This window comes from Telopea speciosissima, chromosome 4 (assembly GCF_018873765.1).
Source record: "Telopea speciosissima isolate NSW1024214 ecotype Mountain lineage chromosome 4, Tspe_v1, whole genome shotgun sequence".
Lineage (NCBI taxonomy): Eukaryota > Viridiplantae > Streptophyta > Magnoliopsida > Proteales > Proteaceae > Telopea > Telopea speciosissima.
Window position 1 is genome coordinate 17014257 of NC_057919.1, and position 26854 is coordinate 17041110.

Sequence of the window (26854 nt, forward strand, 5' to 3'; positions counted from 1 at the left end):
ATTAGAAAGTAAAGGGATTAGGTGTAGAAACCAAACCAGCCTGTAGAAAGTCTCCAAATTCGGGTCGAGTGGGGATGAAAGGCTGCACTCCAAATGTGAGCCAATTCTGATGGCTAGAAGTTGAGACATGAAGATGATCCCAAATTAGAAGATTTGGAGAAAACTTGCAAAAATCAGCACTGCACTTCAGCTCCAGGTTGGATCGAGTGTAGAGAATATTGAAGGGAAGCTTTGCTGCAATTTTGGTGATGTTCTGATGGAGGGAGGTGGAGTTATGAAGGTGTAATGAAAATAGAAGGTTTATAGTTATGGGAGGTTCCAGCCAGAGGGGAGGACAGAAAGGGGAATCGAGTGGAGTGGAGGGTGAGATGGATTGGTGTTTTAAAACCCAGCAGGTTTGATGGAGGGATATAGAAATATGGGACTCAAATGTTGCAGCAACCTTCCACTTGCAGGAGCAGCACAAAGGTCTTCAATCAATGGGCCACAACAGCAGAAGATATGAAACTTGTTTGTCACTTGATCCTGATTTTCAAGAGGTCCTCACAGCACTTGTAATAACCTTCGGATGGCAGCAGCAGTAAAGGGGATCGAGCAGGGTAGGGAGAAAAGGAAAAGAAGATAGAAGAAGAAGGGGGGTAGGGGATGGGTCTTCTCAGCCTGGGTCTCTCACCCACAGCTATCTCAGCTGTTGAACACAGGAGGAACTCCAATAACCGATGGCTAAAGTGGCCAAAATATTCTTTTCTCTAAAACTTAACTTTTTCCATTAAGATATGATGCCTATCAATAGCCAAGGCAACTAGGCAAGCTGACAATGAAATAGAAACTTGGTAAATTAGAAACTACTAAATCTAATCTAAAATAGAAAGTAACCAAACTTAAACTACTTGGCTTTATAATTCAGCCACATGCAACTAAATTGAAAAACTAATAATTATAGAAACTACTTAATTGCATCAATCCTAGTTGACTGGTCAAAGAGAGAATCTGTCAAAATCGTGGGCATCTTTGGGCAGTTACGGCCCAGGAGGGGGCCTGGTCTGGTCCATCTCTGGCCCATAAAGGGACCTGGTCTGATGGGCCTTCTTGTGTCTCTTTCTCTGGCCAGATTCTACATCAGAGTCCTTTAGGTTCTTATAAGCTGACCTGCATTCTCGGCTGAAGATTGTTATTGATTAAAGAGTCCAAGAAGTCACATCTTCCTATTTTTGTGGACCACAATTGCTGGTTCTGTTATGATCAACTTCTGTCTATCGAGACAAGAGTCATACATTCTTAATCTCCTACTTTCCTCACCAGAACCAATTACTCTGTAGGTCTTTGAACGGCATGGTGTCCTTAGTTGCTTCCCCGATTGAGTGTACTTGCCCCGTCTCTGAGGTCTTGATATTCGGTTAAGGTATAACAATAAAGCTCAAGTCTTGGGGGCTTTCGAATGAGATCCAGTGGTTACTACCTGCCAGAGGGGTAATAAGATGTTCAGACAAGGACAATTGGCTGTCTGAATTTATCCATCACTTAATTCTGAGTTAAGCTTCCAACAGATAACCTGTTTTAGGGGTTTTTTTAATCGGTTTTGGACACTGTCAGATCACAGCATCCAACCATAGGACCACTGTGATCCTTTGGGAGAAGATTCCTTTCTTTATTTGTCACCTTCAACCAAAAATCCAACTTGATCTGAAGCGCCCTCACGCTCATGTTCAGCCACTAGATTGACTGTCCCTGGGGGCCGTTTTAGGTTCAAATGGTATGAAATTGTCCTTGTCAATGTGGGCCACTAACCGGTTAGGGCACTGAACAGTCATATGTCCATACCCCTTGCACATGTGATGCAGGTTCAAGCACTAGGAAGAAGAAGAAGCCTTGACTTGGCTGTTTTGTGTTGGAGCCTTTCTCTTTTTTTTTTCTATACTTAATTTTTTTTTTTTAGCTCTTAGATTGAACCGGTCCAACCAATGGTCCAATTTAAGTGACTCTTTCCTATTGGCTGTTTTTTGTTTTATTTCTATTGGCTCTTAGAGCATCTTTTAGATTTTTTTTCAACTTTGTTTTAATCTCCCCCCCCCCCTCCACGATTTTAAGAGGGTGGAGTTGTTTTGTAACTAGGAATGTAACTAGGAATCAGATCTGGGATTCCTAATCCAGATCTGAATATCTGTATGGCCTTTGGCCCTTTTTAAAACTATAAATAAGACAATCGTGGGCAGGCTCCCCCACTATTTTCTGCATAAAGTTTTCCTGCTTTTCAAGCTTTGTTGCTGCCATCGTGCTGCTGCCTCTACTCTTTTGTGAGTGTTTACATCCTTGTTCTCAAGGTGGTGAAGGATAGGTGGACTCCTACGACTCCTTGCATTGTGAAGATCGGAAGGTTCTTTCAAGTCATCAAGCTGCTGCCATTGTTCCTGCAATACAATGAGTTTGAATCTGTTTTTATTTTAAACCTCCTTCTACTTAGACCTAATCTACAGTCCCCTCCATCCATCAAATCCTATTTCTCCATTAAAACTGCACTCCTACCTCCACTAGAATTCCCCCATAACTCCAGATTTAGCCTTCACTTTCAAACCCTACTTCCAGCCTACATTCCCCACATCACTCCCCACACTCAACCTTAACCCTAAGCCCTTAGTCTCCACTATAACCCCTCCATTCCCCCACTCCATTAAACCTAAAAAACCTGCAACTCGATTCTGTCCAACTGCAGAATTTTAGAACCCTTCCAATCCCTAATATTCTTCTACCATTAAAGCCTCCTAAACCTGCATCCCTATAAACCCCATTACCATTATTTAACCCTAACCCTAATTTTCGCCCTAATTAGCCTAATCTGTCCCAATCGGCCAGCCTTGTTAGGTAACCCTATTCCCCTGGCTCCTAGTGGGACTTCTCCTACCTAGAACTACATCAAGTGGTATTAGAGCCATGGCTGAACATGGCACCCCTGTTATGGACCGCACACAACCACCCCCATCCGATTCCCTTGCTGCAATTATGACATGGAACGTGTAGGTGATGCCCCTACTAACTGGGAGGACATGAAGTATGACTTGAAGGAGAAATATTTGCCTAGACATTACAGAGCTCAGTTGCAAGATCAACTCAATTCCCTTCGGCAAGGGACTATGACTGTATCCCAGTATATGCAGAAGTTCGATTCTCTTTCTTCTCGTACTGACACCAGAGAAAGTGCTACTCAGATGTTGTCTCGATTTCGGCTGGGATTGAGACCTGATATTATTAGGGCTATTGGAGTTGCTGATGTTCTGGACATCAAGGATTGCTTTGAGAAAGCCCTAAATGCTGAAGACCTATCGAACACCAATAGAAGATTTGGCTCCACTGCTGTCGACACCAGGAAATCTTTTCTAGCATCCAAACCAACTAATGGTTACAATAGAGGTAACAACATCACTGCTGGTTCTACACGGACAGCCCCCTCTACTGGCAGCTCTTCTCATGTGGACAAGGGCAAGGCCCCAATGACCAACAGTGAACCACACACATGCTATCGCTGCAATGAAAAGGGACATTATGCTACGGATTGCCCACAAAAACATAGGCCGATTCATGTAGCTGAAAGGGAAGAAGAAAACCCTGATGATATTGATGAACAGGGTATTTATGCATTACCCCCTAATGATGATGATGATGATGATGATGGGACTGCTTACTTTGATGACCTGGGTGATGACTTTGAAGATACCCGAGGTTTTCATGTGGTAGCACGTATATTGAGTGCTGAAACTAAGGGTGAAGATTGGCGACATAGTTGCATCTTCTATACTCGCATGCGAGCGCACTGCCCAGATAATTGTTGATAGTGGCAGCTGTGGTAATGATGTTTCTAAAGACCTTGTGAAGAAGGCAAATCTGGAGTTTGAAAAGCATCCAATGCCATACAAAGTCTCCTTATTGAATGGGAATAAGCTTGATATGAACAAGAGATGCAATGTTCCCTTACAAGCCCACAAATATTCAGAGGAAATTTGGTGTGATATCATCCCGATGAGAATGACTGATGTTCTATTGGGAAGACCATGGCTATACGACAACGATGTTGCCCTCTTGGGAAGGAAAAACTAGCGTGTGTTTCAATATAAAGGAGAGCAGATCACGTGGTACCCCCTTAATTTGCCTGAAGAAGTACGTAAACGCCGTGTCATGCGCAACAATCCGAAGGGGACAGAATCTGGAAGTCATTTGCTAGCTGTCCCACAAAGAGAGTTTGAACAAACCAGCCATGATACAGGCTTGGTTCTTGCCATGGTGACTCAAGAGGTTGCTGCCCAATCTGAAGTGAAACTTACACAGCCCATCAAGGAGTTATTACAGGATTTCTCGGATGTGGTGCTAGAAGAACTGCCCAACGAGCTACCCCCACTGAGAGACATTCAACATGCCATCGATTTGATACCTGGTGCTATGTTACCAAATCTGCCCGCCTACAGGTTGAGTCCTACCGAGCATGAAGAGCTTAATAAACAAGTTGGAGAGCTGCTCCAAAAGGGGTTCATTGAAGAAAGCATAAGTCCTAATGCTGTTCCAGCCTTGTTGACACAAAAGAAAGATGGTCCGTGGCGCATGTGCGTGGACAGCAGAGCTATCAACAAGATTACCATCAAGTATAGGTTCCCAATTCCTAGGCTTGATGACATGCTAGACATGCTGTCCAGTTCTAAGATCTTCTCCAAGATCGATCTTCGAAGTGGGTACCATCAGATTTGCATTCGGCCTGGAGACAAATGGAAGACAGCCTTCAAGACCAAAGATGGATTGTTCGAGTGGAAGGTCATGCCCTTTGGCTTGACGAATGCACCTAGCACATTCATGAGAGTCATGACACAGGTACTTCGTCCTTTCATCGGTAAATTTCCCGTTGTTTACTTTGATGACATTTTGGTGTACAGCAAGCACCCAGATGAACATATAGACCACCTGAAACAAGTTCTAAGAGTACTCCGGCAAGAGAAGTTGTTTATCAACTTAAAGAAGTGCACTTTCATGCTGCCCAAGGTTGTTTTCCTTGGTTTTATAAACTCTTCAAAGGGAGTTGAAGCTGATCCGGAAAAGGTCTGAAGCATTGTTGAATGGCCTACTCCGACGACATTCACTGAAGTCTGAAGCTTCCATAGTTTGGCTTCCTTCTACAAGCGATTCATTTGCAATTTTAGTGCCATCATGGCACCCATAACCGAATGCACCAAGCCGAGTAAGGGCAAGTTCGAATGGACAGCAGCAGCTCACAAAGCTTTCCAGGTGATTAAGAAGAAGATGACTGAAGCTCCAGTGCTACGCCTGCCCAATTTTGACCATATTTTCAAAATTGCTACTGATGCTTCCCATATTGGTCTAGGCGGAGTTCTTATGCAGAATGGGCACCCCATTGCCTTCTACAATGAAAAACTTAATGATGCCAAGACTCGATACTCTACCTATGACATAGAGCTTTATGTTGTTGTCCAGGTCTTGCAACATTGGAGACACTATCTTATTGGCAAAGAATTCGTCTTGTACACTGATCATGAGGCACTCAAGCACCTCTACTCACAAAAGTCCATTAGCACCAGGCATGCTAAATGGGTTGCGCATCTACAGGATTTCAATTTTGCCCTCAAATACAAGTCAGGAAAGGAGAACACAGTGGCTGATGCACTGAGTAGAAAAGTCCAGACTCTTAACACTTTTTCAGCCCATGCACTTAGCATCGAGTAGATCAGAGAAGAGTATGCTAGTGACAAGGACTTTCAAGTCCTATATGCTGATTTGAAGCAGGGTGGACAGCACCTTAAGTATTCATTACATGATGGTTACCTGTTCTTAGGAACCCGGCTTTGCATTCCCGACTCGTCCTTACGACACCATATTATCAGGGAGTTACATGGAGGAGGCTTAGGAGGACACTTCGGGAAAAATAAAACCGTCTTGCAGGTGACTGATCGGTACTATTGGCCTCACTTGGCCAAAGATGTAGAGCATGTAATCCGGCGATGTCGAATTTGCCAGCTAGCTAAAGGTACCAAGCAAAACACGGGTCTCTATTCACCACTGCCGATCCCTCACCAGCCCTGGGTTGATCTCAATATGGATTTCGTACTTGGACTGCCCCCTACCAAAGAAAGATTTGACTCCATCATGGTGGTGGTTGACAAATTCACCAAGATGGCTCACTTTATCCCCTGTCGAAGAACACTTGATGCTTCCCACATTGCCAAGCTGTTTTACAAGGAGATTGTTCGCATCCATGGGTTATCCAGTACCATCGTATTTGATTGTGACGTGAAGTTTATGAGTTACTTCTAGAAGACTCTATGGCTTAAGACAAACACCAAGCTTTTGTTCTCTACCGCATTCCACCCCCAGACTAATGGGCAAACAGAAGTAGTAAACAGGAGCCTTGGTAACTTGCTGTGGTGTTTGGTCCAAGATTATGAGAAGACATAGCCCTCTATCCTTGACATTGCTGAGTTTGCATACAACAATTCCGTGAACAGGACCACCGGTCGTACCCCTTTCAAGATTCTCCTTGGGATACAACCCCACCGTCCTATTGATCTCATTCTCTTACCCCCTCAAGCTCGGGTAAGTGTGGAAGCAGATGAATTCCTCCGCCATATCACCGAAGTACACGCTGATGTTCATCGCAAGATAGCACTCAGTACTGATCACTACAAGTCCACTGCTGACAAGCATCGCCAGTTCGTCGAGTTCAAGCCTGGAGACATGGTCATGGTACGGGACTACGAGTGAATCCAGAGAGACACCAACCGGGTGTCAACAGTAAACTCCATCCAAAGAAGATGGGTTCATACAAGGTGCTGAAACGTATTGGGCCCAATGCTTATGTTCTAGAGTTGCCTGCTAATATGGGCATCCGCAATATTTTCAACGTGGCTGATCTTTACTTGTACACGGGGCATCATTCAGATGATGGTGATTCGGAGCACATGTTGCGGCTGCCCCAACTGAGGCCACCTACTGAAGATGTGATTGAGGAGGTTCTGGACGACATGCACAAGACAACTCGACAAGGCGCCGGTTACCACTCTTTCCTTGTCTGGAAAGGTCACCCACGCCAGGACAGTACTTGGATCCATGCCGATGACTTCAAGAAGCTTGATCCGGAGTTGTATGATCACTATATGGCCTTCACCCATTCATCGGAGATGAATGTTTCTAAGCCGGGGAGAGCTGATGCAGGTCCAAGCACTAGGAAGACGATCCAACCAATGGTCCAATTTAAGTGACTCTTTCCTATTGGCTGTTTTTTGTTTTATTTCTATTGGCTCTTAGAGCATCTTTTAGATTTTTTTTAAACTTTGTTTTAGCCTCCCCCCCTCCACGATTTTAAGAGGGTGGAGTTGTTTTGTAACTAGGAAACATAGTAAACATGGCTAAAACTGACACGACGACCTTCCTGGAGGACAACAGGAATTGAAATGAACTTACCATAAAAGACGCAAACGGAAATTAGTCTATATAGCAATCCAGAAACTAATACAGTAGAAAACAAGATATTCACTTAGTAAAACATTTCTGACGAATATGATGCTGGAAGGAGGATTGGACCTTTTGCCTATCTTAATGACACAATCAAGAGCACGAAACCGCACTGACATGGCCATCAAACCAATGATTAGAGAGAGAGTGAGAGGGATAAGAGAAATGCTAAGAACCACTAAACATTTAAGATCCACCTCTAAATAGATAAATCATCCAAATACAATATCTTATTGATCCACCCAAATAAACTTGTTTGAAGAAGACAAATGCAAATCACAAAATCAAACCCCAATGAAAGAGGGGGGGTTCAGCAGTAATCTCCAACTAAGATTAGGGGGTGAGGATTGTGCCTGCGTGCACAAACATGAACAAAAGCACCAACATTTGCGAGGATTTTTATTGCTACCATCACCATGGTTGCCATTGCAATGAAGAGTAGCATGCAGATGGACATGTTAAAAAACCAAAAGAAATTCTAGGAAAGCGAATTGAAGAAACTGGCAAAGACTTGTTACCCATGTAATTTATTCAGTGTCTAGCTAACCGAATTTGACCTACTGAATACTGATCTGACTAGATTGACTGAGACCAGCTATTTGATAATTCGATATGTGTTATAGCCTTATATAACAATTTCAAACAAAATAGAAAAACAAGACTCAACACACTGCACTCATCCCCTACCCCTTAAAAAAAAAAAGGACCCAATACAAACTCATACACAGAACTAACCAAAGTCCTTGATTGCCTTTTAAAATGCAAAACAAAATAGTATAAACATGGAAATATGCAAAAGAAGATATAGCAGTACTACCAATCAACATCAAATGTGACTAACAGTAATCATTCAGCTTTTACAAATGGAAATTTGTCAAATATATAAACAGGTCTACTCACCCCGCTAATTAGTTCATTGATCGATTCTTTGGCCGACTCAATTTGTTCATTAGTTCCATTTATATATACTGTTCTTTCTGTTGAAGTATCACCCGGAGGAAGATGTAGCGGTATAATCTGCATGAAAGAACAGAAAATAAATCACATGACAATGATATACCATGTAGATAATAGCTAAAGAGGAGATTGATGCCAAGCTCATCATACGGAAACAAAACGTAGCAATAGAAAAGAAGAAAAGACTAAACTAATTACCTGAGGAGATAAGACAATCATAGATGAATAACACAAGTAATAATTTGATGCAAATACCATTACGAAAAAATATACATAGTTGTTAAGGCGCCTAGGCGAATCAAGGCGGCCAAAGGGGTTGAAAAACAAGGCGACACCAACAAGTCGTCGCCTAGGCGACCAAGGCGACACCAGAAATCAAGGCGAGGGCAAGGCGACGCCTTGACAACTATGGAAATATAGACTATGCAGGATGGGATCGGGAACTTGGACTCCCATCATTAATCAAACATCTCTCATCCATTGCAATAAAAAATTGTGGAAATAAAATACTGTAAAACCAAGTAATGCAACTTTCAAAATTTCGTGTGGCAAAGTACAAATCAAATCTTCTAAAATGTCCTAGAATGAACTTATTGCTGCCAGTACAGAATATATAACGAATTAAGCTCCATTGTAAAGCGATTACTACGTTATTACTCACATCTCTCTGAAACCAGTTTTCTCATCGTTAAAGACCTTCCTTTCAACTGACTCCAGAATATTTGGCTTATATTCAACAGGATATCAGCTTTGCTAGGGAGGTGGGGTTGGTCAGGATGATGGATTTGAGGACCCTATATACAATGACCATATAAAAAGTTAACTTGTTAAACAATGCATAACAGGTACATAAACTTGTTTCTATTCTGAGGCAACTTGAGAGGATAAGGACGTGTTTGGTTGAAGGTGCCGGACGAGTCAGATTCTGATTTTGGATCTGCTTCATACGAATCTGGTTCTGTGAATTCATAGTTGAGAAAAAAAAAACTGTTTGGTTACCCTGAGTCTGTTAGTTGGAATCATCCTGAATCCATCTGTAAAACTGTTTGATTACTCTTCTCTTCCAAGATAAGGTGTGTTGTAAAATCACAATTTCTCTTTATTTTGATTTCTTTTAATTGATTCTACGATCAATTTGAACTCAACAGAGCAGACTACAGGGTTTTTTCATGAATTCAATACAAATTCACTTCTGTTATCCTATGATCTAGTTCTGGAAATCAATTCGAATAAAGAAGATAATCAAATAGGACAGAAGGCCCAAGAATTTAATTGACTAAAATGTAATTTGAGGAAGAATCTTACCTCAGGAATGAAGAAAATCAAGGAAAATAGGTTCAATGTTCACTAAACACTGGTGAATCTAGAAGCTCCAAGGGCTTCTCGCAGTGAATCTCTATTGAAACAATGACTGAAGCCTTTCGCAGAGTCAGTTCTCACCTCTGATTTGAATCGAACAAAACCTCAATCGTTCCAATCAAAAAACCTTGAAGAGGAAAGCCTCACTCTCAGCTCTTGAATCGAACAAAACCTCGATCATTCCAATCAAAAAACCTTGAAGAAAAAAGCCTCAATCTCAGCTCTTTGATTTGAATCGAACAAAACCTCAATCGTTCCAATAAAAAAAGCCTTGAAGAAGACAGCCTCAAACTCCTTTTCTTTCTGCTCTCTCTTATGTTCTCTCTCCATTTCCCTCTTTCTCTCTTCTTTTCTCTCCCACCTGCTCGATTTACCCTTTTTCCCACTTTGTATTTGCCCTAATTCTCAGCTCACTCTCCCCAATTTACCCCTCTTTAACCCTTGTCTCCTAAACATTAACCCAAAGAGGTTGAAGCAGCAGAGAGGTCGACCGGGATCAGTGAGAGAGGAGATCGCAGCAGCAGGCAGAGGGGAGATCACCGGGAGGTTACAGACGAGAGCTTGAAAGCCTAGATCCGGAGTTTGAAGGCGATCTCTTGAGGTTGGGGTGATAGACTCCTAGAAAGGTTGAAGGAGACCTGCACGAACTCGGGCTTTGAAAAGTTTGAAGGTGGACTCGTGTGGATTCATTGCTGAATTTACCCCTTGGGGTGAATTCTATTGGATTCTCAAAATAGCCTTAAATGTGGACTCCTGTGGATCTGCGGATTCCAACACAGAGCCGTGTTCCGAGAAACCAAACACGGAAAAAAATCCAGAATCTAGGTTTGATGGGATCTGGCTCGTCCGACTCCTTCAACCAAACATGTACTAATAGAAGCTACTAACATTAGTGAGAAATTGATTATAGCAGCAAATTTAACTCTCAAACTGCCACAAGCTAAAACTCAAATATCCAGGCTCTGACTTTAGAAGTATTTGTTTATTTCCAAATATATCTAAACAAGTTGGTTTCCACTGCAAGAACAGTTTTTAGACAAGGAGAACCTGCCTACCAAAAGTCATAGGGAGAAAAGAAAACAGAATAAAATTTGTTTGAAAACTTAAAAAGGAAAATGGTAGACAACCAAAATTTGATGCAGGTACACTTATACTTCCACCTAGATCAATGACTGATAATACTAATTATCACAAGCACTCCCTCATTGGCTTTTCAAATTTTGGGAAAGCAATTTCAATCAATCAATTTATGAAGCAATTCTGAACAAAGTTTATGTCATACCATTTCACCACAATTTTAGGATGAAAATGAATACATGCATATATTATGTCCAACCTGAAATATTATGATCTATTAGGAAACTCATATTTTCATCTAACATACAACATATGAGATCCGACACATGGGCTTCCACGGAGAAGCCCACTGGCATCTTTCTATTACCCTTAGCTGTAGTGTATGGAGTGCATCAAGTTCTGTAACTTCTCCATACAGAGAAATTCAAGGATTCAGATGAGATAACGAACAAGGGTGGCGGATATCTTCTTTAATTTAAATATAGGATTCTTTTTTTGGAGGGTGATGGCTGAAAAAGATGTGTAGAAGATCCACTGCTGGTAAACTAAATCACCCAGCCCACCCCTGAAAAGAAAGCCAGCAAAGTAAATCCCGAAGAAACCAATGGCTATTGCAACAAGGACAACCCATGATGCAAGACAAACACCAATCCTCTGGGTAACAAATACCATATACTCATGGGCTGACCCATGTACAGCTAGCCCTTTTGCACTAATTCTGTTCAAGTCTCATGGGCAAAGCCATGAACAAAAATCAGCACAAACAACTCTAAACACGTATTTTACTGTATAGAGAAAACATTCGCGGAAGAAATCGAGAGATCAAATAGTTAAATAAAAAATCTAATCATATTTATAGATATATCATCATGCCAATTGCTAACACCAAGGCAAATCTTAGATACCCATACTCAATGCAAGAGAACTAAAAAGCCATCCCAAGACAGAACTACCGGACCATTCTAAGGGTCTGCAGTTCTAGACCCAAAAACAGTTCCCTATTGGGAACTATTATAGAATGCAACACACTTCTTGGATTCAATAAAATGTACAACCTCTTTGTATAGTTAAAAAATGCAAGTTCATCTTTCAAAAGAGATAAAAGCAAGGGTAATTTACACAAAACTCCCCTGAGGTTTGCTTTAATAACACTTTCAACCGTGAGGTTTGGAAAATAACATGTACCTCCCCTGCTGTCCAAACTAATTAATAACTAAACCAACTCCATTAACTTGTGACTAAAAACGTTAAAATTGTTTATTAGTTGACCAAAATGCCCTTCATGCTAAAATGAAACTATTTCTTCATTATTTCTCTTATTTCTATTTTTGAAGAACCTGCAACTCATCCATGCTTGCACCATCTCCCCATCTCCCCATACAACCAACAGGAACAAAGAGAAGTGTCCCTGGTATTACCTCCCACACCATTCCCTGCCTCCCCATCAGAGCTCCCATTATTACCCGAATTGACGGTCGAAGTTGACGAAGAAAGGCCATGTGCAGCCCCTCCTTCAATGGTAGCATCTCCCTGACGATCCGATGCAGCTGTTACTGGTGCGACCATCTGGTCAGCGGACACACCAGTGACACCAGAATTTGCCTCTATCTCAGCTACGGGTGAAGTTGGAAGGTTGGTTCCCAAGCTCACATGCTCTTGTACTCTCGCCTGCAGCAGGATCATCCAACCGATTCTGAATGTCGTCTCTGAAACTAGAATTAACAACTCCGTTGATTAAACCCTCTGATTCCTAATGATTTGACCTTGTATGAAATATACCAGAATATTCCAACAGATCCGACAGAGGTGCTTGGATGAAATTTGCAGCAGAAAAATGCATTCCATATCTTCTCGAATTACTAATGTTGCTCGAAGAATTCCTGTAAGGGTCTGGACTGTTGCAAATCTCCATCCCTTCAGAACACTAACCCTCACCTCGATCGTCGATTAAGAATCAGAATTAGAAGAATGACAGTGTTCTAATTTCTAACAGGGCTCAAAGCTGATTGAAGCAAGATGGTACAAGACCCATATGAGTTAAGAAAAAATGAAATAGATCAATGATATCCACAGTAGGATGGAGATAATAGCTAAGGTTACGGTATCTGTGGAGATGACGGAGAACAAGAAAAAGAGAATGTGTTATAGGTATTAAATGAACTCAAAAGAAAAGGGTGAGGTCGGTGGTCACGGCTTTAGGTTAGTGTTCTTCCTTCTCTTCTAGTTCTTCTGTTATAACCGCCATTAATGGAAGCCCGAGATGTACTTCCTTGCTTGCCCGGTAGCTTCTTGAATCTAGTGGGTGCAGGGGAAGACGAAGAAGAAGAAGAGGACATTAATGTCATTCTACCCCATCGAGGGTATAGTGGTCATAAAATGACTTCAACACTCCAACCATTTGCAACTAATGGGGACAGTTAACGGAGTGGGTTTAGTTATTAATTAGTTTGGAAAGCAGGGGAGGTATGCGTTATTTTCCAAACCTCATGGGGTGAAATGTAATTAAAGCAAACCTCAGGGGAGGTACGTGTAAATTACCCTAAAAGAAATTAGTGTACAGCAAATGGAAGAAATGAAAACTTGGGCTACAGGGGAAATCCCAATGAAGAGTAGAGAGTTGCCAAAAGCAAAAGATAACATCATAAAAAAGCCCCTTAACTGTGGGGGGAGGGAATTATGGGCCAAAGCCAACTTCACCCACCCTCCATGGTACAAAAGGCATTTCAAAAAGGAAACAGGGGGGCAAAAAAAAAACCCCGCACAAAATTCCAACAGAACATGGATGTAACGCATATGGCTCCATTTCTTCTAAAGTGAGGTTAAGTGAAATAAAACTTAGACTAATTAAAAATAAATATTAAATAAATTAATCAATGAGGGCATTCCATTCGAAGTAAGTTGATGTAAAGTTATATGGAGATCAAGCAGCTGCCAAAACATGGAGAAATTAGGAATTAGAATATTCGTAGTGGTACTTAACATAGAATAAAAGTGTTTATTTTAGACGAATGTAACACATACAACCCCCCCCAAAAAAAAAAAATTTACATCCAGAAACATGGGAAATAAACTTTAGATGTTGAATTTATTGATTTTACTTCACTTTTTGTTGTTTTCACTCATTCACTTTCATTGACTTTATCATGTTTTACTTCACCCAAAAAAAAAATTATTTCATTTCAGTTTGATTCTACCGAAAAAGCACCAAAAATGCTAAAACCGTCCACATAAAGCAGCATTGATCTTGCAGTTCCCCGTGTTCATAATTTACCTTCATATTTACAAACAAAGCACACAATTCAATAACCAAAACCAGAAATTAGTAAAAGTAAATAAGGCCCACAGGAAGTGTTTATCAAACGGTCAAGTGATCAGCCAAGGTTATCTTTTAGTTCAAAGTGATCAATATGTAGAATAAAAACAAATCATTGCTGAGATTCACATGTACATCTACTTTGAATTTTAAAGAGACGGTTCAAAAACAAATTTATTCCAACTCAGAGAAAAATGCACGGGAGTGCTGTCTTATACCATGTGTCTGAATATATATAGCAATGTTCATCTCTCACCAAAAACAAATCAACTGCTGATTATCAGTACAGGACTCTCTCCTGTTCCACTATGTATAGGGCCACACCATCTTGAAGTAATGGAGTTCACCCAAAATAACTTAAGCCGAACTTTTAGTTTTGGACATAATTGTCAAGGCGTCGCCTAGGCTCCACCTAGGCTGTTTCCAAGGGCTAGGCAATCGCCCACGTTATTCTAACTTAGAAAGGCAGGTGCCTTGGGAAGCCTAGGTCACTAGGAAGTCCTCTTTTTTTTTTTGTCAAAAACTTTTTTTCCTCTCTAAATAATGTTGTTTACTTGTTTCTAATATTTTTATTGGCTTGTGTACAAGTTTGTGTATAGGTGAGAAGCATGGGATCATTTAGTACCCAAAACAATTATTTAAGAAAGAAATCGAACTTCATTAGTTCACTTCTCTTGTTTACTTACATTTTTCCCCACCCTAAAATCTAAATAATGGTGTTGCAGCAATGCTGTAATGATGATGATAGAGTGGCAAATTAGTGCATAGATTCAATCAGTATTGTTGTTGCTGTAATTCTGTAAGCAAAATTGTATATTATTGATATACTATATATTAATTGATAAAACAACAACAACTAAGCCTTATCGCAACTAAATGGGGTCGGCTACATGGATTCATACACTAGATATTAATCGATCCATTAAAAAAAAATTACTAGGGCGCCTTGTTGCCTAAGCACCTAGGCAGCCATCCAATGCCTTGGGTCGCCTAGGCGTCCAGACAACTATGGCTACGGACCCTGGAATTCATTTGACCCAAGAATAAACTATTTAGCCTCCAAATTGCCTTTTTTTTTTTTTTTTTTTTTTTTTTAAAAACCCGAATATTACCTGGGACCCGGGTTGGCCCCTAAACCTTTATTAAAATCAATAAGCAAATAATAAAGAATACAGGGGGGGACATTCCGCCTAACCCCTTCCCAAGACAACATCACACCTCTCAATGAACAGCCACCCCATACAAGAGTAAAAACAACCAAGCCATTAGCTTCGTAGGACAAGAAGGCCAGCCTTGTCCTCACGGAGAATGGCCTGAAAGGGACCACCCGGCAAGCTCTCCGGTTGATAAACAATAGAAGTAATCGCAAGACAAGAGTGCTTGGCCAACCAATCAGCCGCTCTGTTGCTCTCCCGGTAGGCAAAAGTAATGTTGGCCCGAGTACAAGCTAATAATTCATGAATCTCCTTGTAGTGATACCATCCTTCCCATAAGTTACCCCTCCTTTGATTCAAATTCTAGTACTTCGTAGTCTTGCCAATCATCCAACTTAACATCTTCATCGCAATCAGTCATTATATCAATCTGTTATTTCAGGCTCGTGACATTCCGTACCATCATAAAAAGTTGACATGTTTTTATTATTATGGCATTCATACACTTGCAAACATTTCTCAGTTTGAAAAGAAGAGCCTTCCAGTGCACGAGGCTCCCACTACTGCAAGGTCTAGGAGAAACAACTGTACGCAGCCTTACCCTCTGCTTCGTAGGAGAGGCTGTTTCCAAGTTTCGAACCCACAATCCCACAGGTTGAAATAGCGCAACTTAACCGTTGCACCAAGGCTCGCCCACTAAAATATGTAATAAACTAATGTCTTGCATGTAAGCTTACCCAGAGGTTACACTTACTGAGAAATATACAATTTCACAATTAAATATATAAAGAAAAGACTGTCATTGATAAATTATAATATAATCGAATATTTTCGCTATGTACGTCTTATGTTCTTACCAAAAAAAAATTAATGTCTTGCATGTAAGCTGCAAGTTATCATGATCATGCCAGACTGGAATAGAGAAAATATCCAACTACAAATGGATTCAACCCTATGAATGAAAAAATTATAGATAATCAATTAGAAAACACATCAATTTCTTCACATATTGCAAAATCACCAACCTGAATACGAGCTCCAGACCTGCTTTGCATGTTCTTTATGGTTTCACCACCTTTACCAATGATCAAAGCAACCTAGGAAAAGCAACATAGTACACACATTTCACAATTGTGTAATTATACTGATACTTGCTCCGATTTAATGGATGGTAATTCTGCCAGAATTACCCTGTCATTCGGAACTTTCATTGTAACTTGCTCGCCTCCTTGTTGCATAGGATATCCACGATTTGCAGATGAACCAGATCCCCCTGCATCCGTCTGCACCCACCCAAAAAGCAAGCATGCTTGTTAAACAAAACATAACTCATAAAGGGAAGGGAAAGAGACTAATATTCAGCAAGCAACACCTTGGCAGTAGTCATTAATCATAATACAAATAATTAACATGGAAAAATGACAAATTCTCACCTCTGCAAGTACATCCTTTATTAATTGTTCTGCCCTACTAATTTGCTCTGGTGTACCACACAATTCCACCTCTCTTGTCTGAGCATACGGATCAGCTTCTGTGTCCTTGGTTACTTGGATCCTAGCTCCTGACTGAAGCTGAAGATACTTTATTGTATCCCCTCCTTTCCCAATGATAACTCCAACCTGCCGAACAAAAGTCCAAGGTTTGGAGGAAAAACTTTTCAAAAACATGCTCTACAAGGCAATAAGATGAGGACAGTAAAACAATCAACTAGTACCTTGCCATTTGGTATCTCTATTTTCTTATTAGTGCCTTGGAAAGCATGATATGAACCTGACTGTGCAGCAAATGGAATGGTTCCTGTCTGTGCGTTCACTGAAAGCTGAACAGAAGGCTTTGGGGCAAGGTCTGGATGACACCCATAAGAAATAGTATGAGAAATATAGACATATCAGTACAAGAGGTTAGTATAGGAATAGTGAAGATCACATATATAATTACCAGAAAAAAGGCATTTATTTACGAAAACTTCTGGAATTAAAATTGCCTACATTTGATTACTCATTCCCTGGGAAAGGAAAAGACCTATTCCTTTGGGAAAGATGGGGTTCATAGAAGAGTGGGAGAAGAATTTGATGTTACTGATGTAGTCTCCCTGAGAGCTGGGTTTAACCAAGCTCAAGGCACCCAAAGTGCTCTTATTGCTGACCGGAGGTTACAGAAGAAGAAGAAGAAGAAGGTAAAGAGGGATAACATAAGGTTAGTAGTGAAAATTGCGAACCCTCTTCTTTCCTGGCTCAAGGTAGTTTAACTACCGATAGTTACATTGAATTGTAGAATGACACCTGTAAGCCACATGTCCAAAGCATTACTAACAACTGTTTCATAGCATCTTTGCGTTACATAAGCAGATGGTCTCAAGCATCTGAGCTTCTGGCTGATGAATGTCAACGGTAGCATACAGAATGCGAAAGGCAACCAAACATCAGTTAGTGAAACAGGAACATGTTTCAAGTCAAAGGCAACAGCTTGCTTGATTTAATGAAGGCATTTCTTTAAACAGCAGTCTTGGATCAACAGGAAAAGTCTGGCTTTAAATATAGACAAACTTAGTATTAGGAGGATTTCTTCACCAGTTTGAGGGCTTACCAGCCGGACCAGTTGGCAAAACAACCGATACTAGGTGCACGGCCCATTCTCAGTGACATAATCATCCGAGTACTGTAGTGTGTCGTAAATAAAAGATAATATCTGCATTTCGTTTTCTATATATAGCTTGTAAGAGTCAAGGCTCATGGACAAATTAGATGAATGAAAATTTGAGGTATTTTTCAATGGAATGCTGTGCGATTCAATAGGGGCTGAGATATCCTTGGAGGGCAGTGAGATTCTGTACCTTGTTGGTGTGAAGCCATAGTTATCCTTCTCTTTCTTCTCTTACTCTGTGCCTCCTTCTCAAGTAAATACTGTTACCATATGTTCTTTGCTTGCTCGCTGGAATTCAATTTAACCTGAGATTGTGAGGGACATTTCTTTGACTGTTTACATGCTGTTCATACTGGGGTTTAAATCACAGAAAGAACCCTCTCAAGTAGTCAAGTAGACCTGGCAGATACCCTGCTTTTGAGCCTCTTTTGCTGAAAACGAGATTTCCTTTATTAAGGATCCGTCCATCAAATACCCTCCATCTTTTAGGGCATCCAAGGCCTCCCCAAGAGTGACCTTCAACCAGGGTTAATCGCTGATCTGATTCACAGATCTGATTAAATTAAGTTTCTCCTGATTCTGGCTATTTTCTCTCTCAGACCTGAGTTCCTTTGATTACTTTAAATCTGACCATTAGACTTGAATCTTAGGCTGATCTGAATCTTGGATTGTGATTCTTTAGAAATCTCCTCTTTTGCAGAAACTTGCTATTTCATTTAGTTTTAAAATTAGTTTTAATCTAACCGTTAATTCATTCTCATACTTTGGGGACTGGTTTAGGATACTAAAAGGGTGGTGAGAATGTGTGATCCAAGTTTCATTCTATTATGTTGGCCAGATTGGATTTAATTTCAATTTCACTGTTTCTGGGATCTCCACCCGTGAGATCATTGTTTCTTAAATTACTCCCAAACTGCTAATCGGATTGTTCCAATCTTTTTGGGGGTTCTTATCCTTCCTACTAACTATTGTTTCCTAGAGTTTGGTGTTATTCCGAGAGGTGTGAGTTTCCACTTTTCAGTCAAATTTCAGGTTTCTGAGTGGGGTTTTGACTTGGGATCCTATCCGGGGGGGTTTAGAGTTGTTCCTACCTACCCGTCCACCAGATACATTATGTAAGCTTAGGCTCAAGTATGGGAGGTCTACAAATGGCTGGCGCAGTCCAATGGGCTTAAAAAATCTATGAATAGTTAGTACATAAGTTGGGCCTTTTATTCTACCAGGTTTCATTTTAGCGAGCCAAATTTATATGCAAATATTTGGGGCCTAAAGCAGGTACACGAGATTAGTAGTAGTTGAGTGTGTTGGTCTCCAAGTTAGAAGAGTTTGAGTTGGAATTGGATACTTATCAGCTAGTATAGAATCCAGTTATGATTCTTAGGATCTGTATGGCAATCATTCTGTTTCAAAAAATTGGTTCCAAGTCAGAATCAATTTTTTCTGTTTCTGGATTTTTGGAGTAATTCTGTACCAACGAATGCTGTATGGTAAACCTGGTAAGAAATTGTTTCTGCTATTACAGAGAAACAGAAACATGTATGGATTGCAATTTTAACAGAAACAGTTTTCTCTTCTAATAACAACCCATCACTCCCCCGTACCGCCCCACCCCCACCTCTATTAATCTACCTCACCACACCCATCACTCCCCTGTACCGCTCCCATCTCCCACCTCTTAACAAAGGTGAAGGAAATCTGATATTTTCATCAGGTCAACAACAATAAAGAGATTATTTTTCCCATTCCATTCTCTGGTTATTGAATAAAAAAACCACAAAAGCCATGATGATCAGAAAACAAAAAAAAGAGCTTATAAATGTGAGCTCACTTGGGTAAAAAAATAAGACCACAGGAAAAAAAAAAAAAAGAACTCATGCAGCCTTTTTTTTCCCACAAATTTCATTGCCATTGGCTTAACAAAGCATTAACATTTCAGGTACTACATTTACATAAGTCTGAAGAAGAGCAATCGGTTCAAACAGTTGAAGCAGATAGAAACCATCTATAACTCTTGTGGTCCTGAACCTCCTCTCTAACTCTTTCCTCAAAGTCCTCATATCAGCACCCAATCGCAGGTCAAATCCTCAACTCTTAAAAGCGAAACAAATTCCTAAAACAGGTTTTGCAGAAAGGTCACAGAAACAGATCTAGTTTCTGGTTGTTACTCACAATAGGGAAGTCGAATGGGAAAGAAGAGTAGATGGAAGGAACAGTCCACAATCATTAGGGGGGAGGGGGACTGAGCAAAACAGGGGGTGGGCAACTCAAGAGAAACAGAAAATAACAGCAAGAAGAAGAAGAAGAATAGAAAAGAGGGAAACCAGATCGCAGGGAAGAGGGTTGCGGAGATCGAAAACTTTTAGGGTTGCAGAAATTTCTCTTCAAAATACAAACCGTTGGGGCTGTTTTAATGATCATCCAGCAGGAAGATATGCTGTGCGTGAGAGAGAGCACAGGGGACAGAACGAGGGGTAGGGGCCTTACCTAAGTCATCGGTTTTTGCTCGACGGCTGGAGTTCTGGAAATCTGGAATGTGGAGGAGACGAGATGCTTGCAGCGGCAGCCGGAGAGTCTCAAAATAATGTTTTAGACCAATTTAATGTTTTGACAGAAAATTCCAAAGATGCCCCTCGTTAACCTAAGTCGACCTTGTTTCCCCGATTTTCGTAGAATTGATTCTCAAATCTGAGAAACAAAAATCTATTATATCACCCAGTCCATTTAAAAAAATCACAGAAACGGACCGGACAACACATACATAATCTGTTTCAGTTCAGCCCCCAGAATCAATTTTTTGGATGGTTACCATACAAATCATTACTTTGTCAAGTGTAAGAGAGTGATTAGGAGTCCAAAACATGAGAGGAACTAGGAATTTCAAAGGGCTATAAATATAAACACCACCGGTCGATTAGGAAGTTTTTTACTAATAGAAATAAGTTTTCTTAAGAATTTTTGTGTTGTTGAGCAGTGCATACGTGGACGGGTATTCCAGATCTGGCCAACTGTTATTTCCATCCTATTTCTTCTGATCTGCTCTTATCACGATCATTCTTCTCTGACCTTCTTATTCTCCAATTATGTTATTGATCTATAGATCTTTTCAGTTCTGCCATCAACCTGTTAAGTTTTCACCCTAAAACTTCTTATTACAATATATTTCTTCATCTATATCTAATATAACTATATAAGACTAGGTTACAAGTCCCAAAATAACCCACAAAAATCAAATTAGCAGGTTAGAGTTCTAAGCCAAACCAGCCATGAGAATACCACCTAAGTAGGATTGAGTGTAGCTGATAAGGAGTGAAGACTATGCTCAAAGTGTCATGCCATTCCAGTGGTGGATTTGGGAGAAATAGCATCAACACCAAAATAGGAGGTCTGCAGACCAAACCAGCCACCAGTTGGGGCTCAAGTTTGGATACAGGGGGGGTCCTTTGGAGATGAAGCCTTGCCGCAACTTTGAGTCCGATCTGATGAAAGGTTGGAGAGATCCGAGTTGGTGATGGAATTAGCAGGTAGAGGCTGTAGAGCAAACCAGCCCACAGAATGGGCTCAAACTGGGATCGAGTAGGCCCCTTGTGGGTGTGATGCAATCCTCAAAACCCTGCTGGAAACAGAGTTCAGATCTTCAAGATATGATGGTTCGATTGGGGCTGGAAGTAGGGCAGCAACAGTGGATCGTTCCTCTTGTTGAAGTACAGCAGCAGCAGTAACTTTGGAACAGCGACCGCAGCACTCGAGCAACTCTGGGGGTAATTGGATTGGTCTCAATAACACAGCAACTCACAGAACTCGATGGAGCAGAAGAGAGGATGGAAAATATGGAAAATAGAAGGTTTGGGGAGAGGTGGATTTGGCTATCTCAGCCAGACTCCTTCAGCCCTTCACGTCACAATCAAAACTTGACCAAAGGAATCATAATTTGCCAAAGCAATCTTCATTCACTGTAGAAATCATGGGGGAGGCATTAACAGCCTTTACAATATAAAGAGAGCTATACTTGCACCTCAAGTAAAAAGAGAAATAGAAACTAAACATAATAAGTTGAAACATGAAAATAGAAACTACTCTAATTAACTAGAACTGAAATGAAATAGAACATAATAAAATCTTCACTCCTCCAAGGTGATAGCCAAAATCTTCATGTGGTCCCCACCAAGGGTAATATCGGCCAGCACTTGAATTCCCAAAAATTGTCAATAAAGATTGACAATAATGCCCCCATGATTCTTCTAGTAATAATCTCACCAAGCCAAATCAACACGGTTCACGTGAACAGTGGTTTGGCCTCTTCTTCATGTTTTGATCTACATCAATATCTGCAGGCTATTACTTCTGATATGCAAATCTAGGTTGATGTGATCTATTAGAGTAATTTTAGACCTTCCTCTACCGCATCAAGTTCTTGAATATAGCTTGAAATTTCAGCAACCTGGGTTTCATCTATTTACTTGCATCCGTTTTCCAGGATTCCAGAATCATTAGATAGGCCATCCTTCAGTGTACCAGACAACAAAATTAGAGCATTCTGACTTGTATGTTGTTAGATACTGAATGTCTCCCATTCTGCTCATATCGATACTCAGGTTTTGACATATCAGATCCTGGACTGTTAGTGTGGTTCAGCAACTCTTAGCTCCTGAATTCTTTCTAGAACTCTGAACCACATCATACAGCCCTCTACATCAAAAGAGTGATCACTTAGTATGTTACACGTAGATGGGAAGTTGAGTTGTGGATAGTTATGGTAGGTTAAGTTATTGGGTTAGTTACTTGAGTGGTGTAAGTTTTTCTAATCCATCAAGCCATGATTAGTTAATGTGACTTGTATTTAACTTGTATGAATGTGGGATTAAATGGAGAAAATGGAGTAGGGAGTTGTAATGCCTTATTTATAGGTAGTAAAGGAGGAAGGAAAGTAGCTTTTGGAATTCCTAAATTATCTCTCTTGATATCTCTCTTGAGATAAGACATGGCTTCCTCAATTAAGACAAAAGGCCTAGCTTTCTTTGTAAAGCCAACCCTTTTTCCCTACAAATTCCCTCCTATTATCTTAAACCCATCTAACTAAGAAAGGTAAACGCACCAATCCCCAGGTACGTATCAGCTTGGTATCAGAACAGGTTATGGATCAAAGCATGGTTGTCACAGCGTCTAGACGAACCAAGGCATTGGAGGGGGCCTGGACGCAAGACGACGAAGACGCACACCTAGGCAACAACTATGGACCAAATGGTGGAAAAACTGGAAGGAGATGTTTGTACACTTCAAGAAGGACAACAGCAAATCTTCTCAAGAAGAGGATGAGGACTCAACCCCCCAACACCGAGTTTGCGGTTGGCAAATATCTGAGAACATCCACCCAGAATCCAGAGCCAAGCATGACTGATGAACGTCGTCTTCAACAGATCAAATCTATCAGTAATATAACAACCAGCCAAGAACGGATGTTCACAAAATGCAGGATATATAAAGGACTTCCTGATGTTGTATTTGCCAATTTCATGAACAAGATCAGTTCAACTCTTGATTACAACTTCACTTCCGTGTTGGTTCATCAACCGAAATAATGTAGAAGGAGTTCAACTAAGAACCACTCTACGGTAGGATTAATAATAATTGCAGCAGAACACCAAAATAGAAACTAAATCAGAATTAATAACTTAGTGAACAAGGACCAAACCAGCATCAGGAATGGCTCTAAAGTAGGATCGAGTAAAGGCCTAGGCAAGGGTGGTTTGTGCTCCAAATATCAGCAAATTCTAATGGCTGGTTGTGAAGTTATTCAAGTCTGAAGTTTGCAGTAGATTCTGGGCAGAACTGAGATTGCAGGTGCAGCAGTACTTGGTGATGATTGTGAATTGATTCAACTCTTCAAAGAGTTCTCCAGCAGCAGTTTATTGCAGTCAGAAGATGGCAGCAACAGTAGGAGTCGATTAGAAGAACAAAAAAATAAAATAGAAGGATAGATAAAAGGGGAATGGGTATAGGAGGAGGGTAGGCTATCTCAGCCTTGAGTCTCTCACCCACAGCTATCTCAGCTATTGAAAGGCAAATTCTTTCTCAGAATTGGAGGCGCTTGTAAATTTAATTAATAAATTGGTGACTCTTGCTTACAATGGATGCCAATTTTATAGCTTAGGCAAGCTTACAAAATAGAAAGTAAGAAAATAGAAACTTCCTAAAATCAAAACAGAAGATATGAAAATAGAAACTACTAAGGGTTTATAGGATCTCAGTTCTGCCCAAAAATAGAAACTAACTTAAATTAGAAGCTACTTAAATAAACTTTCTAAAACTGAAAATAGAAACCTGCCATAGCTACCCACATATCTTCTCTAGTGCTTATCGTCTCTGTCCCCATCAACTCAAGAAAGTTTTAAAAAAAAAATGAGCATCCAGCGAAAATACGCATCAAGATTATAGATCCAGAGACACAGTTCCCAACATATAGATATTTCTCAAACTAGGTGTCAAGGTGGGCTACGAACATAAGTAAATGAACGGAGTAACAAACCGACAGCTCTGTACTGAACAACATGCGCATAAATCTCCTCGTATATCTTTATATGATGCGTTACTAGGGTTAGGGTTTCAGAGACAACAATTCTTTTGTAGCATACACAGCAGCATTGAACAAAAAAAATCACCAAAAAAATTAAGATAAAGAAAACGACAAATCAGATAGCCAAAACCCTAGAAAAAGAGGTTTTACCCGAAAATGTAGAGTTGGATTGAAAATCACCGGAGTAGGACTCTGATGAGTCGTCAAAGCGAGTTCTCTTGGCTCCGGCATCATTCACAAGTCGAGCCACAATCTCCTGAGCTTTCTGCTTCGCGAGCTGGATTTCTTCCAACTTCCTCTTATTCGTATCCGTCTCCGGATGCAAATATGCTTCTTCTTCTCCCATTTGAGCTTCAAGTTATTCCGATTGTATAAAATCAAAGAGATTTGAGTCTCACAGTCAGTACGCAGAGACGATAAACACTAGAGAAGAAGAGAAAGGACTGAGCAAAGACGACGGAAACCAGAAAACCCAACCCACAACCGGAGGAAAACGTCTTCGCAAAATTGATTATTAATATGGTCCGAATTATGACATTAATTTTCAATTTGATGGGAATTACAGTAATACCCCACATGTGAATATTGGGATTTTTTAAAGACAACATGAAAATTAAAGGAAAGAAAAGTAAAATTCCCAGATCAAAAGTAGAAACTTTTTAATTGATTATTAATTCTACCGAATTTTCCGTCATCCATAGTGAATGGGAATCACCAATGCGAGTTTAGATGCACATGGGATCAGAAGGGCATTTTGAAAATATATTAAAATCCTTTAAAGGGTTGTGATTCTTGCTAACCCTAAGGTGGTGGTTGAACGTTCATAGGAGTAGTGGAAAAAAAAACTTTGTCCATACTAAAAAAATGGTAAAAATTTAAGTAATTTATAAAAGGGGACATCATAATAAGAATTACTCAAAAAAATTTCCTCTATAGGTTTGAAAATTTTTTAAGGAAAAAATATCTCTACTTGGTGGTGTTTTCAATGCCCTCTTACAGGGCACCGTGAGATGACGCATATGCCCCCTAGGTAGATACTCAGGCGTGTTCACCCATTGGCTCAAATGCTTGTATAGAGACCATGCGACCAAGTAGATATCTCTTGCCCATTTTGTAATTCTCAAACCTTTAATTGCTTTGGCAACCAATAAAAACATCCAGAATTTAGTTTTTGGTTTTTTCCATCATAAGTGAAGGAGATTCTTGATAGTGGTTTGATATTGTGATTGGACTTTAGGAAAAAATGAATGTCAAAATATCCTTCTCCAATCCATTCAAAGGGTGAGATCCTGTGGGTTATGGGATGTTATTATCTTTTTATTTTTTTTAGATGACCACTGCCAAGTTTGGGTTCCCCCTGTGGGGAGAGAGTGCTTACAATTCACAAATATGGAATTACATTTAATACTTTGGAGGTCATATGGATCCGGCTCGTCTTCAGTGCATTTGTGCGCCGAACGGTGTCCAGCGCATATCGTGCGGCTGGGGGGCTTCGATCCACACCACCACACGTATCTCGGTGCAGTGGCGTGTGGATCGAGGCCTCCTCAGTCAAACGGTGTGCGCTGGAAATCGTCCCGCGTGGGAGAGGAGCTCAATCCAGGTCGTATAGCTTGGGGCTCAAAGAACTCTAGAGCATGGTTTTAGTGCACAAAATTGATGTCGGTATTGGTCATTGCCTCATCGATATCGATCATTGCTGATATTCTAATACCCATTCCAAGAATGATCTTTTGCCCCCCCCCCCCCCACCCCCAAAAAAAAACCACTTTCTATTAATTGTACGACCGCTTCAATATTGATACCTAAAATCCTACTCTAAAGATCAAGACATGGACAAAATCATTTTATTTACCTAAAGAAAATCAAAAATTGAGTTATGTACATGACCCTTTCTAACCAATCTTGGATTGAGATCCTCTCCAGCGCACATCGTGTGGCGGGGGGGCTTCGATCCACACCACCACACACATCCCGGTGCAATGGCGTGTGGATCGAGGCCTCCCCAGCCGGACGATGTGCGCTGGACATCGTCCCGCGTGGGAGAGGATCTCAATCCACCAATCTTTGTGCTAAATCAACAACTTGCCTACTCACATGCTTGAAGTTGCAATAATCCAAGATTCCAAGCAGTTACATTGGGACTACAAGTCAAATAAAAAGGCAAAAGATGTCCAAGGGCAACTAGAAATATTGATCTAAATGTAGGCACTCCATTGCTTCCAAACAGACTGCTAGAATGATAACCCTTTTAAGACTATTCTCTGCTTCAATATC

General features: G+C 40.6%; 1 protein-coding gene across 2 annotated transcripts in view; it reads right to left on the reverse strand.

Annotated features, from left to right (window-relative positions):
* LOC122658167 (far upstream element-binding protein 1-like) overlaps positions 1 to 25017 on the reverse strand; it is a 28630-nt gene extending 3613 nt beyond the window's left edge. For both annotated transcript variants that reach the window (XM_043853076.1, XM_043853074.1), the window contains exons 1-6: positions 24728 to 25017; positions 17078 to 17208; positions 16797 to 16982; positions 16554 to 16646; positions 16389 to 16460; positions 8404 to 8520 (exon numbers count right to left, since the gene is read on the reverse strand). In XM_043853076.1, the coding sequence (XP_043709011.1) occupies positions 8404 to 8520; positions 16389 to 16460; positions 16554 to 16646; positions 16797 to 16982; positions 17078 to 17208; positions 24728 to 24923 (795 nt within the window). In that variant the 5' untranslated portion in view covers positions 24924 to 25017. The remainder of the gene's footprint in view (positions 1 to 8403; positions 8521 to 16388; positions 16461 to 16553; positions 16647 to 16796; positions 16983 to 17077; positions 17209 to 24727) is intronic.
* Positions 25018 to 26854: the final 1837 nt, after the last annotated feature.